Source organism: Tetrao urogallus (genome assembly GCF_951394365.1).
Source record: "Tetrao urogallus genome assembly, chromosome: 1".
Lineage (NCBI taxonomy): Eukaryota > Metazoa > Chordata > Aves > Galliformes > Phasianidae > Tetrao > Tetrao urogallus.
In genome coordinates, this window is record NC_136813.1 from 181883994 (window position 1) to 181904002 (window position 20009).

Here is a 20009-nt window from a genome sequence, read left to right on the forward strand (position 1 = left end):
TTCTTGCAGTCTGCAGCCACAGGCTCTTTGAGGCTGGTTACAGTGAGCATGCTGGCTGCTGTAGATACCATTCACAGCAAAAAGAGATCTGTTAATCATATCTCATACATCTTGGAAACATGATGAGTATTTGTAATAACTCTTCTGAGAGCAGTTGACGGTTCCCCTCCCATTTTCAAGAAAAGGAGAAAGGAAGACCCAGGGAACTATAGAACAGTGAGCCTCATCCCCGTGCCTAGGAAGGTTATGGAGCAGATCCTCCTGGAAGATACGTCAAGGCATATGTGAGGCTAAGTGATCTGAGACAGCCAGAACGGCTATACCAAGGGCAGATAATGCCTGACCAGTCTGGTGGCCTTCTACGATGGGGTGTCATCAAAGCCTTTGATATGGTCCCCATCACTGCCTTATCTTTAAAGTGGAGAGATATGGATTTGAAAGCTGGATTAATTGGTGGATAAAGAGTTGGTTGGTGGCCACAGCCAGAGTGTCATTGTCAACGGATTTATGTCCAGGTGGAAGTCAGCCATTTGTGGTGTCCCCAAGGTCTCTGTCTTGGGATCAGTGCTCTTCAACTTCTTTATCAATGGCATAGAAGGATTGAGGGCACCCTCAGCCGGTTTGTGGACACCAAGCTGATTAGTGCAGTTGATACAGCAGAGGGAAGAGATGCCATCCAGAGGGACTTAGACAGGCTTGAAAATTGGCACTACTGAGGTTTAACAAGACCAAGTGAAAGATGTTGCACTTCAGTTGGGGTAGTCGTGTATATTAGTACACTTTGGGAGAAGAACTGAGAGCAGTCCTGAGGATAAGGGCTTAGGAATCCCGAGGGATGAAAACCTGAATGTGAGCTGGCAGTGTGTGCTTGCAGCTCAGAAGGCCAACTGTATCCTGGACTGCATCAAAAGAGGGGTGGCCAACAGAGAGAGGAAGGTGATTGTCCCCCCTCTACTCTAGCCTTGAGAGGCTCCATGTGGAGTATTGCATTCAGGCCTGGGGTTCCCAGCACAAGAAGAGTGCAGAGGAGGGCCACAGATATGGTCGGAGGGCTGGATCACCTCTCATGAAAAAAAGTGGAGGGAGCTGGGCTTGTTCAGCTTGGAGAAGAAAAGGCTCCAGGGAGACCTCATTGTGGCCTTCCAGTACTTAAAGGGGAGCTTATAATAGGAGGGCGACTGACTTCTTACATGGTCTGGTAGTGATAAGACAAGGGGGAATGCTTGATCATTGTTCTTAGTGTGAGATGAAGAAAAATATGAGCTATCATGAGACTCATTTAAATAGACCTGTAAAATTGTTGCTGGTAGAGTCTGAATCTCCAAAAGCTCCAAGGACTGTGCTCCACATCTTCAGTGTTATGTTCCTCAACTCTGATGACTGATTCAATTTACCACTGTTGTTCCTTACAGCATATGCCATATTATTGCTCTGCTCTGGGGCTAGAACTCAGAAGGTCTCAGAGAATCTATCTCACATTCAAAGTTCTTGATAATAATTTTCTCTTTTATATCATTTTCCTTATATCTAATGAAAGTTTTCTTCAATACTGCTAAGCTATCTTGCTATTTATGAAAATTCATTTGTTTCACTGAAAGTATTTTAAGCCACATTTTTCAAGTTCTGTAAACAGTTGCTGTAGTAGGCTTCAGAATTACCAATTGTAGCTTAATTTCTGCTCCACAGATAGAATTAAGAGGAATCTGTACTAGCTGTACATTCCACAGAAGTCTTTTGCAATGAATCTTTGTATCTCTTATCTATGATTTGCAGTAAAATCCTGACAATATTAACCATAGTTTTTGACTTAACATATGGATCTATATGAAGTTATGTAATTATAGCTTTGACTATCCAACACTGTTTGAGAATAGTTTATCAGCCTCTGCAGAGGACACTTGCACTGCAGACTTCTGTGTCCTTTGATGGATGTTTCCTTCCCATGGCTTATGATGGATGAGTCCAAGTTAAATGAGGATTTATTCTTCTGCTTTCTACAGAGAGTATATGAGCCCAAGCAAAAGAGTGAGTGCATGTAAAAGTACCAGGACCAAGAGTAGGGCACTGAGACTGTGAAAGTTTTAAAATTGTTTTTTAAGGCAATAACTCGTCAAACCTTAAAATGTACCGCGGTATATATATATAGGTTGTCAGAAAGTGGTCCTTGGGTGGAAAAGCAATATGCAGCTGAGACTGATGAACTCTGGATGACATCAAATCAGTAGTCTTCCACCTTTCAGGTTCCCAGAACAAATCAGCAGAAAATTGAAGAAGAAGGCTCAGTTGGTCATGAAGTGCAATTAAAGACTATTTTAGATCTTGCAGTCCTAAAATGGAGAGTTTCTCTGTGGATTTGTTTCCAATAAAAACACTAACTGGCTGGTTTGCCATTCCCAGGGGAAAGTAAGATCAAGACTTCTAGCTGGAAATGCAAACGGGGTAACAAGCTTTATGAAACCTTCTCTCCCTTCCATAATTCTTTTCAGAGACAGACAGTTCTGTCCGGGCCAGCAGAAACCCATGAATTACAGAACTTGCTATCCTCAGTCTGTGAGTCTGTTCTCTCATCTGCACCAAGCTTCACTGGAATTCAAATGATACTGAAGATGAAACTAGAAGGGTGTTCCAATTTCTGTCTCTCTTCCTATCATCTGCCTTCCAGTATTTGAAGGGAGTTTATAAACATGAGGAAAATATTTTTTTTTACATAGACAGTATAGAATAGATAGTAATAGGACAAGGGGGAATGGTTTTAAACTAAAGAAAGGGAGATTTAGATTAGATATCGGGGGAAGTTTTTTACTGAGGGGGTTAAAATAAGTATTAAACAGGAGAATACAACCCAAGCCTCAATGACTGGGATGGAGGGTAAAGCTGGTTTCAAAGAGTGGTGCTTGTGAGAGAAAACTCTGGCTAGAGAAAACTCCAAGTTTCAGCTACCTGTCCAGAATTAGACTTGGCTATATGTTGTGGCCACATCAACAAGATTTAAAATAAGCTATTTTAGAAAATAAATTAACATTTTTCATGATAAGTTACAGGACTTTTCCTAATGAAATTGAAAAAAGCTGTGTAATAATACATATTAAGCATATATATATATATATACATATATATACATATATATATGTATTTGTATATTTATGCTGCTCACATGGTGAATAACTTTGTTCTATGGTACTAGTTTATTCAAATGATGCACAGATTTTAATGTATTATTTTTGACTGATACACATTATTACTTGAAATGAACGTCTCTAAAAGCATTGTACATCAAGTTCTGTTGTCTTAGTAATATTTTTTCCAAATATGTGATTCCAGAGTTTATTAAATGCATAATTTTTTCCAGATCTTGAGTCACATTGTCTGATAATGTACATCTTATGGCCTTTTATTAAGAGCAGCCAAGTTTCATGGAACTGTTTAATGCAGGAAAGAACGATAACAGCAAAAATGCTTTTCAGCTTAAGTTCTAGCTGCAACATTAATGCAGCCTTGTTCAATTTCACACAGCAAACATTGTGGAAATAGTTCTCCACTTCCTGTTGCCCATCTGGCTTCCATCTTGCAGAAACTGATTATGCCTTTTCTTCTCTATGCAAGCTCCCAGCGTCAAGAATTTAAACTCCATGCTACAACTGAGGACTAAATTAATCCAAGAATTCTGCAAAGTGGCAGATTAAGAGTGAATTAAAAAATAACCAACAGAAAAATAGTAATTCTACACAGACTAACAGAAATGCTTTTTCAGAATGAATGATGAGATTGTTATGACTGTGAAACAGAATCCATTTAACAATCACAGCATTTACAAAATTTGTTATTACTACTGTAAAGGACGCAAATGCAATAAGAGGTGTGTATCACCAAATAGTGAAACTGATCCCTACAGGTTGAATTATATCAATAAACAAAATCATCAAAGGATAGGAAGCAATTTGATTAAGTTAGTAAATTAACACAGACCATGTCTTCAGTATCATAACTATCAGCTAAATTTCTCACAGTTATCACTGCTTTTGTGACTAGAGAAATAACTGTTATTTATGCCAATATTACTATCAAAGATGTACTAAATGCTTCCACAGAGATTTTGAAGATGCTTTGATATGAGTGCAAGAATAAGAAAAAAAAAGTACAACGAAATAAAAGCTATTATCAACAAAAACTAATGCATTTCTTCCACAAAGAATCTATGTAATTTCAAGTTGTTTCTTCAACTCATTCACAACAAGATTGTCTTATTGCAGGCATTTGGTATTGGTTCTTTAAAACATAATCAGAAAAAAACTACTTTCTATTTGACCCCATCTGTCTGATCCCATCCCAAATACATCAGTTAAAGTTGACAAGCTTTTTATAATTTTACTTACCCTCATCCTTCCATTTCTTATTGCTGGTCCATCTTCTGCTAACCTCAGCACAAATAAATCCATTTTGTATTCCCTTCCTCCTCGAATACTAAACCCAAAACCTTTGGCTCCCTTCTCTAAATCAACGGTGAAATAATCGAAGTCCTATACAGAAAAAAAAACAACAACAACAAGATGGAGGACAATTAATCATAATAATAATCAGTGACGTAATAGGCATTAAAAACACTTTAAAATACATCTCTTCAAATATGCATCTACTCGTTAATACAAGCAAATGCACCTTCAATGTATAATTCTGCACTGTCAGGATAGATGAGAATAAGAACAACTGTTTTGGTCATTAAAATTGGATTTTAGCAAATATAAATGCCTACATCTAAACTATCCTGAAATGTCATGCAGCAGTTATCTAGAATCAAAACTTTCAGGGTGATTTCCACATTCACCCTCAATACTGTCATGGTACCAAAGGGCAAGGTTTTATGTCTATACAGAAGTTCTGATCTGGCAAGTGGGATAGCAGGCAGTTCCTGTACAAACACCGTTATAATGCAAAAATTAGTAATAGTGGTACCTCCTAAATTCCTGGCAGAACTTACAGAATCATACAACTGTTTGAGTTGGAAGAGACCTTTAAAGGCAATCTACTTCAGCTCCCCTGCAATGAACAGGGAACCTGCAGCTGAATCAGGTGCACAGAGCCCCTTGAGGGTCTCCAGGGACGGGGCATCCACCACCTTTCTGGGCAACCCGTGCCAGTGCTTCAACTCATCTTGCTCAGTAGGTTGGACTGCATGGAGTCACAAAGAGCAGCAAATCTCCTCACTTCAGGTAAAATATGTGCCTTGAGGAGGAGGTGGGAAGTGAGGGGTTTGAACTTCATTTGTTCTGCATCCTGTAGGGACTGAGATTCATATTTCCAGGTTTTCCTTGGCAGATCTGAACTACTAGTACCACAGAAGGGTCTCAGTAGGAACTTGCTCTGTTGCTGCTGATCCACTGGCAGCCAAATGTGCAAAAGTCACGGGATCAAGAGGAAAACAACAGCAAACTTGAGCTGTATATACCAGTAGACAGAGAATTAAATAGATCGGTGAGAAATGGGCAGCCTAGGCAATCTCTAGCTGCTAAACAGTGTCTCTAAGGCTGTGGACACAGGGACAGGTATTTCCTTCTTTGAAACAGAAATGAATTAACTCAGAAGTTTCTCTGGATTCCACTTAAGAATTTGGATATTTTCAGTAATAGAGTTCATGTATCTGGCATGGAAAACACAGACACAAAAATAACGTCTACATATGGTTTCAGCACACAGTGTCCAGAAAAACGTACTGTCTTATTTAATACATTTTTTATCTTTGTGGCCTTTTTTTTTTTTTCCTTTTTCTTTTTTTTTTTTTTCCCCTTGCATACGTGTAAGAAGAAAGGAGGATATTTTCATCAGGACTTTAAGCTAGGTCCTTAAGCCTTCACAAGTGTCAGTAGATATTTATCACCAGCATAGTCCTTTCCAAGGTTCATCTAATATTTATTTGAGTTTGTGAGATCATGCCTGATCTCATAGAGACTGGTTGCACAAGCTTGTTTCTCTTCATCCAGACTACCACTGACAAAAAAGTAATTTTATAGATCAGGATTCACTTTTACTTTTTAATTAATTTGGATTAGATAAAATCTTGTTTTTCAGCAATGTTTAGAAATGCCATCTCACCTAAATACTTCTGCTGATACACGGACAGCTTATTTTAGAACTTTGATTTTACCTCTCCAGTACCTCAAAAACAGCATTTATTTAACACTGTAGTCGCACAATTAGAAATGCAGCATTATTTGGCAGATCACAAGGTTCTTCATTAATATTAATGGCTCTGCATTCATGTCCTCTACACAGAAACAGTAACTCAGTGTAAAAACAATGAAGGTGCCTTTTCCTCTTGTAACATCAGCTGCTTTAATAATACATGATCTCTCTCTTCCAACTGCAGCGCTTTCCATTGAGGAGAGCTGTCAGCATTTTGTACCTGGGGCTGTCTGTAGTCTGACAGGGGGTACTGCCGGGTGTCGGGAGAGTGCTGCCTGTAGTCCAGCAAGGGTGGCTGCCTGTAGTCAAGGGGTGGTGGCTGCTGGTAATCCATCACAGGAGGATGCCTGTAGTCCAGGGGAGGCTGGCGGTAGTCAGTTGAAGACTGCCTGTAGTCTGTAAATGGAGGTTGTCGGATATCAGGCTTCACATCCTGTCTGGCTTTTACTTCTGACCTATAACTGAGAAAGGCAAAATGGCTTCATTTCAGAAAGCAGCAAAAGTGTGAAGAAATATGCATTACATGCCATATCCAGGAGTAAAAGCAAATTGCCTGGCTGCAAAATTCCACAGAGCAAATTTTCACAGATAAGCAAAACTTTTGAGGGTAAATAGTTGAGGCATCCAAAATCGGCAAGCACTTCTGAAACACAAGCATAAGCATTTCTCCCTCAGGTCATACTGTGTAATTTTCCAGCTGCTATCAGTGAGATTGGGATTAGGCTCAGAGGGAAAGACAAAGAAAGAAGCATCCTGATTCCCTTTTATCTTGCCTGCCTGAAAGATGAAACTGCATGTAAACACCCCAACAATGCTTACCTTAAAAGAGTCCACTAAGTTTATGACATTCTGTCTCCAGAATTAAGATTTCTATAGAGTAAATGAAACAACAGTGCAGACCTTCATAGCCCCTCTGTTTCAGTGACATAAATCATTAATAATGTGAACTTCTAAAGGTTAAAAAAGGATGCATTCTTTTTACTAGCTGTTAACTTTCTAATGAAAGGCATTTGATACAAAACACGTTAATACAGTGTTTATTATTACTGCACGCACCTTGCAATAGTGCCTGGCTGCAAGCCCACAGAACATAATCAGTAGTTATTGAAAGAAGTCACACAGGGTAAAAGGAAAACAAATTTGGTTAATGAGGAATTAATAAGAAATAAAATATTGCTTTAATTGTCAGCTGGTTAAAGGAAGATGAGTTCTAACATTTCAAAGAAAATGGGACTTCCTGTAGTGCTGCAGCTGACCAAGTGACTGTGTGTGTATGTGACTGTGAAAGCAATTTTGAAAAGAATTTATTGATTGAAATAAATGGCAGTTTGGATGAAGGAGAGCATCGGTTTTGCTCATGTTAATTTATCTCTGAGAAGATAAGTAATCGATCCAAACAATTTGGAATGTTTTAGATATGTTTCAGAATTTTGTTACTTTGATAGTGCAGTTACAAAACCACTCTGGCAGGTCTTCCTACACACTAACTTCAATTAACTCTGTGTCTGACCAGACACGAAAATACCAGAACCACTACTTTCCTTTAGCATTTATGAGAAAATGGAAATAGCCTGCTGCCAAACAATCTTTTAAAACCTGTACATCCACAGTGTCTACAGTAAGACTTGTATGTATACATGCAATCCTCTCACTTTCTTTACTCAGCATCTTAATCCCATGTAAAAAGAAGATGGAGAACAAGAGGCTTAATGTGATACTGAGCCTTACTAACAGTGAAATAAAGAATACTGATTAGGATCTCTATGAGTTTTAAGCATCTTTCAGTATTTTAATTTTGATACAGAAGCAATATATGTGACTAAACAAACCAGATGTAATCATATTTATAAAATCTGGTAACAGTCACTTTACAATTAGCAATAGTGGTTCTTTTTCTGGACTAAGAGTCAACCTTAGGCAGGTTCTCAGTGTTCTACCACAGCTGTATCTAATATGAGAATGCTTTTATTTACAGCTGTTGAGTAGGTAAATGGACTAATGACCAATTATAGATCAAGACTTTCAGTTAAACCATTACAAAATTTCTTTATGAAACTTTAATTAGTAACATTTACAGATCACCCTTGAAAATTCCCAAATCAGCAGATATTAAATATTGACTTACAGTTACCAGAGAGACTTTTGTGAAAGCTGTACACTGCATTTCGTCAGAAGTGCATGCCTTTTAAAAACTGATCACTTTTGGAGAAATATTCAATAAAATATAATGGGAAGAAATCTGCCAAGTGTGACTAATTGAGAGAAAACTCTTTTGAGCAAGTGAAGGTACTACATCTGCTGAACAAGAAAAACTGGAGGGTGCAGTGCATAACAACTGAACTCAAGTATCTCCAGAAGCAAAAAATTAAAATTCTGTAACCAGTACCTACTGTTTGGGGACAAGGGCCTTGACGTATGTCAGTTGCTGAAGATTAGCATAAAGACAGCGCAAACAGCTTCATTTCACACCAAAAATTAATCTGAAGACTAAATAGTGTTGATTGGAGATCACAGAAAGCTGTATCATTGCATAGCATGAGTGTGCTTTTGATATATTAAGCATTTAATACATCTGTCCCCTGCTATTTCTTTTCCATCTCTGATAAACTTTTTCAGTGCACATAAATAAGTTATACACGATAAATTGGCTGGAAAATTATGCACCATGGAAAAAACCTTTAATAAAAAATATCTTCGTGACTCCAGAACTGCAATGAGCTAAAGAAAATGACACATAAGATAATGGGAAAAAGGCCATATCATCATCACATGTTGATGGATCTGCTTTGTGACTGATAACATAGTAAGAAAGTCCTATGCTATTTATGAAATGATTAGCAGGGAATATGCTAGTATTCAGCTCCCTAGTAAAAACATGATCCCAGTGGATATTTAAAGAAGTTTGGGCAGATCTCTATTAAGAATAGTATTAACCACAGAATCACAGAACGGGGGTGGAAAAGACCATAAAGACCATTTAGTTCCAACCCACTAGCATATGCAGGGACTCCTCCGCTAGATCAGATTGTCCAGGACCCCACCCAGCCTGGCCTTGAGCACCTCCAGGGATGTGCCATCTATAGGTTGCTCCAGTGCCTCACCATCCACACAGGAAATAATTTCTTTGCACTATCTAAGTTAATTATTCCCTCTTTTAGTTCAAAATCGTTGTATCTTGTTCTATCACAACACTCCCTGCTAAAGAGTCCTGCTGCCTTCTTGTAGGCTACTTAAGTTACGGCAAGGCCTCTATAAGGTTTCCTGAAAGCCTTTTCTTCTCCAGCCTGAGCAATTCCAACTCCATCAGCCTCTCTTCTAAGGAGAGGTGCTCCAGTCCTCTAAGCATCCTTGTGGCTCTCCTCTGGACTCACTCCAACAGCTCCATGTTCTTCTTATACTGGGAACCCCAGAGCTATGTGTAATATCTGCAGATGGGTTCTCATGAGAGTGGAGTAGAAGGGGAGAATCTTAACCTGCTGGCCACACTGCTTTGATGCAGCCCAGGCTACTCACAGAAGACATGTTAGCACAGTTTACCACCCGTGAGCATGATCCCAGCAGCACTGGGTGTTAGAGACCATGCCATCTCCACGAGGGAACTGCAGGCCATGAAGTTGCTATTTTCTTACCTGTTCTCATGTCCCTGCAGCTGCAGGGGCTGTGGGAGTGTGGGCTGTGCCACGGGGCTGTGCTGGGTGACGGGGCTTTGCTGCTGGGCCAGGGGGCTCTGCTGTTGCTGCTGCTGCTGCTGCTGCTGCTGTTGCTGCTGGGCCAGAGGGCTCTGCTGCTGCTGCTGCTGCTGCTGGGCCAAGGGGCTGTGTTGCTGGGCCAGGGGGCTCTGCTTCTCTGAGCTGGGTGCTGAGGCTGGGCTGTTCAACTCTGCATAACGGGAAGCCAGAGATTAAAGAGCTGTCACAGAATGGCATTTATCAAAGGGCAAAGGTAGCTGATGACCATTGTCAGTCGCACTCCAGAAATGTATGATTTGTCCCTTTTGCTCTCTTGGGTTATAATTACAATTTAAGACGTCTGAGGCTAATAGGCTCCTCTTGGTATTCTCTGAGATCTGAAAGCCTGGCCAATTCTGCAGCTCTGGTTGACAACCTCATTATTTAAAACCCAAATGAACAGGGCAAATGGCTTCCATGCGTCATGGTTGCTACGAAAGCCTGGAAATACTGATATTTGAAAACTTTTCATTTTGAGAAAATGAACGATTTTAGTGCTCTCAGCATTATTATGGGATGACAGATGTTGTCGTGAAAGCTAAGCCACTCGTGCGCTGCTCTTTGAGCTCAACAAGAATTCCCTGTAGTTTTTGCATCTTTTGGGACTGTGAACAGTAAAATATTATTGATGTCAAATGACCAGGGCTTCACACTGCAGAAAACCAGTCTTCCTTTTTCCAAACAATGTAAAACTCAAAAAGATGGAGAGACTGGGCTGGGAGATGGCTTCTACAATCAGGCATTACACCCTACCTTCACATTTCACCCCGAAGACACATTTGGCATCAAACTTATATCAAAATGTATTTCTCCCAACACACTGGCTCAGCATTGCTCGGAAGCATATGAGAAACTCCTGTTGCCAGAGGATGGAGAACTGCACAGGTCATCATGTATACATTATCAACAGCAAAGTATACACTGTTTTTTTTTTTTATTATTCCTGCTTGCAACAAAATGAGTGAGGCCAGTGTGGCCAGACAATAGGTAGGCAAGATCCAGATCTTGCCCAGATCTTTGCATTTGAATCTAGTTTGAATTTTGAACTATTTTATTTTACATTTTGTAACAAGTGAGTTTGTCTCATTTGACTGTGCTTATAACAGCTTTCTGCTTCTTTAATTTATGCTCATAATTGTTCTAAAACTTTAGGATGCTTTATTAAAAATCTTTTCAATTTAGGCTTAATTGTCAAAAAAGCTTGTATATCTGCACTTAAAGCGCTCCTCATGCAGGCATAAGCAATACTTGTCTGTGTAATTACTATGCTTAAGGCTTTAATTGCCCATTTTGCATCTGTGAGCCTCTTTTGTATTGCAGAGTTTCAGAGGCAGAGACTGAGAATATTGTCCTTGGTTTCTACATTACTCTCATAACTATGGATGAACAAGTCAAATCATAAGCTGCTTCTAAAACTGTTTTGCATTTATATGGCATTTTTCACCTGAAAGTACATTACAGAGGTATTAGATTTTTTTTCCTGATTTATAAATTGGGAAGCTAATCCCAGAAGGCAAATGAGGCATCCAATGTCACCCAGCCACACGGGGCAGCCTTGCCTTGCACACACAGTGCTCCACCAGCAACCGAGAGCAGCTTGTAGCACTGCATCTGCTTTCCTTCTAGTTTAACGTTCCCATTTACTTAAATGGGAAATACTTAAATGTCAGTAATTTGCTAATATGCATTATTCAGTGTGCAAGGAAAGCCTAAATAAACTGCATGGACTGCATACAGCAAAACACTAGTTTGTAGCTGCTCACAAGACTGACCTCTGGTGATCATACACTACGGTTCTTGCAGCTCTCTGGGGTGAATTCTGGGCTTCTGTTTTTATGTGTTCTTCCCTTCACTGAGTTCATTTAGCAAAATAGGCACATTCCCTCAGTGACAATCCATGGCCAGTGTCAGGCTAATTCCTCACCCAGTTGCTGGATGCAACAGCAGAAAGTGAGGGTCACTCAAGTAATTAAGTAATTGCATTACCTCGTGTATGTGACTCTTGGTTCTGATGGTAATCAGACCATTAAACTACAAAAAGTCCTGAAATCAACCTCAAAACCCATGAAGCCAACATCAAAGGACCTCCACTGATAAGCCTGTGCAGTAATGATCAGAATAATTAATCTGTCTCCTTATCCTCACCTTATAAATGAGATATTTATAGTTTCATGTCTTTCCTGCCTTGTGCTCTTATCCTTGCACATGTGGAGGAAACTACCAAATCTGAACCTTTCTTTCACATCACTTTGTCACAGGTAGCTGATATTGGAACATGCCTGGTGACAGCCATTGCAGTGCTTTGTCAGTCACTTTGCTGACTTAAAGGTTTTGTTCAAAGGACATGAACTTGAAATCTTGCTTTCTTATAGGATGCTTTTCCATGTAAAAGGCAGTTCTTACAGAAGACATGAAAACTGAATTTCTATTAATCTGTTCTCTCTCAGATTTCTCCAAATTTCCTTTGAATACCTTTTGCATAACAAGAAACTTTTTCAAGAATTCAGATATTATTCCAGCTGATTCTAAGGCTGTAATTTTGGTGTACTGTATGTTACGGCTGAGAATGTGAAACAAAAGATGCTCTTTCAAGCACTGACATAATTCAAGCTAATTGGAGGCTACTCAAAATTTTCTTCCTGTTTTTAAGGGCCATTGACTTACCCTCCTGAGGAATGATGCGAAGTGTTACACTGAGACCTGCATCTTTAATTAGCTTCACAATATCTGCATGAGGCATGTTAATGATAGACTGGCCATTCACAGCTAAGATCCGGTCTCCGACTTTAAGTTTTGCACAGCGATCAGCAGGACTTCCATCAATTATCCGCCCTATTTTATGGGGTACAGCTAGACAAGGAAGAATAGTCACAGTTAGCTTACGCAGCAGTAAGTGGTGGTGCTACAAACAGAAGAGCTAAACTAATTTGGGAGAAACTTCCACCTGAATGAAAAGATACTTTGTACATAAAACACTTGGCCTTATACAATGCCATCTGTATTAAAACAACATAGATTTTGCTAGAAAATCAGAATCTAGATCTGCATGGCATATACAAACCAAGTCCATCATCATTTTTATGGTTCAGCTAGTTTACAAACCAGGCACATAACAAGACAATAAACAGATCAGAAGAAGAATAAGGCATTAAAACACTGAAGGGGATAAATTTTCACATTAAGTAGTAGTCTTAAATTGTCTCCCACCTCTGAGTTTACAGAATCCTTTTGTCTGTATTTTGTAATACAGCCTCTACAGACATGATTTATTTTATATACAAATAGATTTTACTACTGAAAGTGCCCAGGGTTCACTACATTGTTCTCCTCCTCCACACAAACATTAATTGATAAGCAGAAATCATACTGAAGATTTATAGAGATGTGCAGTTTTCTAATTAGATGCATGCCAGCATTAATTTGCAGTTAATTATGAGTGTATAGACACATTAACTACATCAAATAGAAGCACACAAATACATACACATTCTTAAAACTGTACAGATCAACTTTGCTGCTTTTGCTCTTTGTGGTTCTCCATCTCCCTGTGTGCTCCATCTGTTCTCTTGTCCCGTCTTTTCCCTCATTTCCTACTGAATTTTCTGATGTTTCTCCTCCCATTTTTACCTAAATGGATATGCTGTAGCCGACTTTTCCCATCTCTCCATCTCTCCCCCAAAGAATATGGTATTTTTCTTTTTATTACGTAAAATATATCACAATTTCATTTGACTGTTTATTCTATTAATATCATAACAGTGTCTGAGAATTCCCTGCCAATCCCATACTTCAGTCATAGCAAACTTAGCCCAAAGCTGCTCTGCCTTGCTGTCCACCTCCAAATGGTATTTAAAAGCATTTTTTTTCTTTTTAAAATAATATATCCTTAAACATTCTAACATCTAAAGAGAAATTTGAAAAGATGAAGCAAAAAATGAATTAACATTTCCTTGAGATATTTTGGCTATCAATGCTATTATCAAACAAAACACTAACAGGGAGTATTTTCAGAATACTTCATCATTGCAAAACAAATTTCTCAATCCCTTGTATGTATTTCCTGAAGGTGATCATGACAAACACAGACTGCACATCTCATGCAAAGTCACAATATGCACTCCTCACAGTGATTTTTTGCTTCTAATAAGGATGAAAGTGTTGCATACAGTGTTACAAATTAAATTTCTGAGAACTAGAAATCTAAGTGAATACTCCGAAATGAAAGCCATAACCAGATTGCAAGCTTATTACAATTATCTTTCAGGCAAGAATGTAAATTAAATTATGACTTCAGTAATACTGAATAGATAAGGCTTGTTTACTTCAGAAATATTTTACTGCTTAGGAAACAGGCAAATAGCTTATCTGAGTATCTGTGGTCATTCTATACATTTAAATATACAACTGGCCTCATTCTGTAAAGAACTTGATTTTATTTTGCCCTTGATGCCCAGATTCCTCAAATAAGTAAAAGTGTAAATTGACAGTGAAGCAATTTACATTCACAGAAAGCCCTTGATCAAATCATTTCACAAAGCACCACTAAGAGTCATTTAAACTAGGACTGAACCATTGCTGTTGCTGTTATGCAATACAGGAGCTGTCTGAAATTACCCTGCCTGTGCTACGCATCAGTAGAGATCTGAAAATATGAATGCCTTGTATGAGTGAGCAAGAAATTGAGTAGGAAGAAAGGAGAAGCACTGCAGATGAGACGTCATAGATAAAATTCCCATGCTTGCCATTGTTAACCCTAAAGATGTTTTTGCTAGTGTAAATAACTTACGTAGGGACACAACTTCAGTAGTAAGGGAAAAGAGGGCAGGGAATCCTGTTTATCTGCCAGCACAATTTCTGTTGGACTTCTTGCACGTGATGAGTGAATAGAGCAGATGTCTGCATGTTTGTGATTTCTGCTAAAACCAAAGCTGGGTGGGATGGCCATGACAGTCTGATTCAGCTCCAAATCCTGGGAAATGGAAAGGAAAGAAAAAGAGAAGGAACTTTTTTCCCCTATTTCTTCCTTCTAAGCCAAATGGACTTTGCCTGTCTGATGAAGGTAACTAAATGTTCTGGGATCAGTTTGTCCTGCAGTGCTATGAAACAGAAGAACGCTCACACCTATCAAGCATCTTCTCTACAGCACTTCGGTTTTTGAGGATTTAGTCCTTCTCATTTGAGGATATACTGGTTCAATGCACTGCTTGCTCTCTCCAGTGGAGCTCTGCCCAAGCCTCCTCCTAAACAATAATACCATGGCCATCATGCTCTGCTTACGGAAGGGAAGAATTTATTTAAGTACTTATTTACAGGTATGTGTGCTTCAAATGGGATGCGGATTATCTTATGTGCAAGTTTATGAAAGTCTGACTACTACTACGTTAGAAAACTTTTAAGTTTTGAACAGTCTTTGGTGGCAGAATATGTACTGTGAACAGATAAGATGGAGCTACTCATAGGGGATTAATTAGGTAAAAGCTAAGGAACAAAGGTAGACTTGAGCTGTGAATTTCCATGATGGAGAACTTTTATTATTCAGAACGGTCACATCTAAAACTGGCAGTACTGAGTGGGCTGAGTGAAGTGACAGACAAGATTTCACAGAAAGAAATGCACAATTATGCACACGGAGAAAAAATACCCATTGCTAAGATTAAGCAGAGATGGGCCCTAAATTAACTATTACTGCCTAGAAGATCTTGTAATTAGCACGTCTACTTTTCTAGAAAGAACGGGCTTCCCAAGGAGGTGGTGGAGTCACCACCCTTGGAGGTGCTTAAGAAATTTGCAGTGTGGATGTGGCACCAAGGGACGTAGTTTATGATGTAGTTTATGATAGCATGGTAGAGATGGGTTGATGGTTGGACTGGTTGATCTTAGAGATATTTTCTGACTTTAACAATACTGACATTGTAAGATGATTACCACAATAGAACAGTAAATATAATTTTATGAGTTAGGAAAAGAGTAGCAACTGAAATGATGTACTGCTTGTCTACTACCATGCACCTAACGTCTGAGCATTGCTGATGGATCCAATATCCCCATCCTGAATAACAAAACACTGAACTAGGAAAGACTGAGAAAAAGACGATGTGGAGTCAGAAGCAAAAACCAGACTGTTCAAAAAAATTGTCCATGAGCACATTATCATTGATGAACTTGAACAAGAGACAGAGGAGCAATCCTCTGGCCTTCCAGAAGAACAAATGGATTCAAGAAAGGATTAGACAAATCTGTAAGAGCTCACTCCACTGTTGCTGCACACTTGTCCCATGTCACCATGCATGACCAAAGGTAATGTGGATCTGGTATCTCCCACGTATCTCACTGGCATTGTCCATCATCACAGCTCTGTTCCTAGGAAGCATCTTCTGAGTATGGCATTTCATGAGGGCTTTGTTAACACTTCAGATCTTTTATTTAATCACACCTTCAGGGTTTTATTTTTATCTAAGCAGAGCAATTAATAATGTAACCTTTTAAAGGAAGTCCCAGATCACTTGACTAGTGATAAATGACTCCACTTGACCTTAAAAAATCTTACAAACTTATTCATACTTCCATTCAGATTTCACTATAAGCTTCTCTCCAAATGTGCACAATTAGAACAGTGGCACCATGTGCCTGGATTAGACTCTGCAAAGAATTTGATCCAATAATTTACAGCATTAAAGACTAGTAGGCGATACAGACACTTAGGGTTTTTTTAGCTATTATTCAAGCTAAGAGTGAGTACAGAAGATAAGATGGCCTTTTATAGGACAATTAATTTCTTACTTCTTTCAGACTACGCAGTGGATGAGACTGCAAGAGAAAAATACTATGCATAAACAGTGATCTATACAGAGTTCTATTGTTGGAAATAAGGGAAATTAATGAGATACTGCTCATGTGTATACAAAATATACAGTACTTCAAACCAGATACACATATGTTTTTTTCCTACTACCATCAGATGATCCAAAATGTGATACAGTTGAATAATACATATGGATAGCTAATTTAAGGAAAAATAATTATTCCAAGGCCATAACTCTAGACCCAAAGAACCCAGTAGAGAACAGCAGTGCTGCAGGAAGAGTTTCTAACAATGGATCTCCAGATGGGATCTAATTTTTTTTTGCAGTGCACTTAACAAAAAAACTGTAACTTTAGGGAGATTTGAATAAAGAGAGCATCTAAGCTTCTAGGATTTTTGAGGCCATCAACCTCTCTTCCCATATCTCTCCCAGATATTTAAAGCATTTGTGTCAGAAATCCAGCCTGACACAGAGCTTCCACCTAGCAGATGATGCTTTCCCAGAAGGTGGTTAATTGTGCAATGCTCAGCTCTAAGCTTGTCATCAAAAGAGGGCTTAAATTAAATAATTAAGATGAAAAATGATTAAAAAGAATTATTTCTATTTAGGAAGTGGGAAAGGTCTGTTTTCATTAAATAGCAGATAACTACAAATTCACATACATATATTAATATTTTTATTTGATTAAATTACCCACTTTTACTCTTCATAATCAAAATCATAATATGTCCCACACCTTCATATCATAAAAAAGAAATTTAGTGGCTCATATCTGAAGGTCCATATGCTTGGGTCACTTTTACACAAAGCCAGAGCAGCTGTCGGATGCCAACACTTCTAACACTGTTTATTTCAATTAATTTTTTGGTCTTTTGGAAATAAAAATGGCTTCTTCTCACTTGTGAGACTCTTATGTTAGAAATAGTAGATTCTAACAGGATGTTAACATCAAATACTGATTCTTTTTTTTTTTTCATCTAGAATTTTCTTTACTCAATCCTTTTAGTTGTAACTGCTAAGACTATATCTGTTAAAGAGTAACTTCTGTGTTTTTCCTCTACATAGCGTTGAAATGTCAAAAATGATCAGTTAAGGGGGAAAAAATTGAACCTCTATTAAACTCTCTGGAGTATAAATTCTCACAATCTTTTCTAATATTAATGCCTATAGATAATAAACCAAACTAGTGAACCTTCCTGAGCCAGCTGTCCTTTTCAATGTAATACAGCTGATTACATGAATATTTACTATGTCCTCAATTCTCAAAAGGTGCAAGAGTTTTCATTCAGCTAGTGGAGTCCAACATATCAAGTTTCAGTTGGAAGAATATATTAAATGTAAATATCTGTAATTTCATTGCTCCTGAATGATCTGAAATTTGGGAAGATTTAATATGGTAGAGTTTCTGTCATGGCTAATTACAGAATCAAGAAAAAATATGTTCCTGAAATGTATGTTTTTTATTAGTGACACTTATTTGGAGAAAAAAAACCCCAAACAAACACAAAAAACCAACTACCAGTGGCATGCTGCATACCTACAGATGTCAATATTTCCTTTTATTTACAAGATGAATGATCCTATGACCTGAAACTTCCCTCTGTGTGCTAATACTGAGTATACTGACTTGCACAGCATGATTTTGTCATCAGCCTAAGAAGCTAGGAGGCAAGGAGTGCACATAGTTTAGAAATCTGAAGACCTAACAAAAACTGGGCAGCAAAACATTGATGCAAATTGGGTACGTTAAAAGGCTTGTCATCAAAGCAAAATGAACTCTGACAAAACCTTGATTTCTTATCTAAGTTTGTTCTAAATAAACTTACTCAGATTTTGATCTTAGAAAACATGTGAGCAGCTCCTTTAGGTTCAAATGACCAATTCATGAACATACTGGAGGACAGGATTCATCTAGAGTGGGTACTGATGTGGTTAAGATCCTCCATGCTTTATTTTCCAAAAATATCAGGTAGCCAATTGAATGATTCATGTAGCAAAGTGCCTTCAGTGATATAAAAAAAAAAATCTCTTTTCTCTTTTGCTATTTTATTCTTACTAATTACAACTATAATTAGAATTGAAAAGGCCTTCCAAAGATCATTGAGTCCCACTGTTTGGACATTTCAGGGCCCACCAGAAATTAAAGCAAATTAATGAGAGCATTATCCAAATGCCTCCTGAACACTGACGGATGTGGGGCATCAATCACCTCGATAAGAAACCTGTTTCAGTGTTTGACCACCCTCACAGTAAAGAAACTTTTCCTAATATGAACTCTGAACCTCCCATCGTACATCTTTGTATCATTCCCTTGTGTTCTGAATTGTATATATTGATTTGAAAAAATAATACATGAAAAATATCTTTCAGCTCCAAATTTTAATATCAACTAAAAAAAAAAACAACACGTGGAAAGTGCCTTTTTGAAGCTGAAGAAGCAGAAAAACAACTCGAAACTGAATATCAAAGCCAAGCAGAAATGAGAAACCAGGCCTTTTGCCCATGAGTCCCCATTATGTCCCACAGAACACACATGTTGCTTGTGTTTTCTCACTGCCATGTTCCAAAGAGCTCCAAGCTGGAGTAGATGGATATCTTATTTCCAAAGCTCTGTCTTTTCAATTTGCAGGTTGATCACAGAAAATGGTGTCCCCAGGCACCTTCATTCTCAGAAAGAAGCATGGGAGAAACTGCAGAACAGATAATTGCCTCAGATCACAGTCATCATTGATCAAGAAACTGTTTTTTATCTCTAAACTGCAACAGGCTCAAAGGAACTTGGACTGAATGGGACTTATTTCAGAACTCTTATTTTCTGTATCCAGCAAAGGCTTATCTTGGATTTTTAGTTAAAATTGCATGTTCTGAGAAATGAGAGAACCTTCTTTCATTTGTTTCTGCTTTCTAACGTTTTTAAAATCCACAGTCATTGGCATAAGCAGTATACAGGCAAATTAAAATCTTTACTTTCTCTTTGGTTAAACAAGAGAAAGATCATACAATTTTTTTTTTTTTTTTTTTTTTTAATTATTTGTTTATTGGTTACTTCTGAAATTTCAATTTGTTTTCACCTTGTAATTCTGTTAATTGCCAGTAACTGCTAGGGTAAAATACAGGGAAATATTGCCAATCTTCACTGGCAGTTTGCAGTTAATGACATCTGCTTACAGTACACGGTTCTTTTTTACAGAAATTAGGGTGTTCAGGGATTTACAGGGAATCACACGTTCTCTCCCTAGAAGGACCTGCATCAAAAACAAAGTAAAAGTAACAGGACAATGTGAAACTTGTAGGAACAAAC

The 20009-nt window shown here is 38.3% G+C and overlaps 1 protein-coding gene across 3 annotated transcripts in view; it reads right to left on the reverse strand.

Moving 5' to 3' along the window:
* MAGI2 (membrane associated guanylate kinase, WW and PDZ domain containing 2) overlaps positions 1 to 20009 on the reverse strand; it is a gene marked incomplete at both ends in the record, with an annotated part of 716521 nt that overhangs the window by 34329 nt on the left and 662183 nt on the right. For all 3 annotated transcript variants that reach the window (XM_079534500.1, XM_079534499.1, XM_079534498.1), the window contains 4 exons: positions 4374 to 4517; positions 6398 to 6638; positions 9807 to 10056; positions 12570 to 12755. In XM_079534500.1, coding sequence (XP_079390626.1) covers positions 4374 to 4517; positions 6398 to 6638; positions 9807 to 10056; positions 12570 to 12755 — 821 coding nt within the window. The remainder of the gene's footprint in view (positions 1 to 4373; positions 4518 to 6397; positions 6639 to 9806; positions 10057 to 12569; positions 12756 to 20009) is intronic.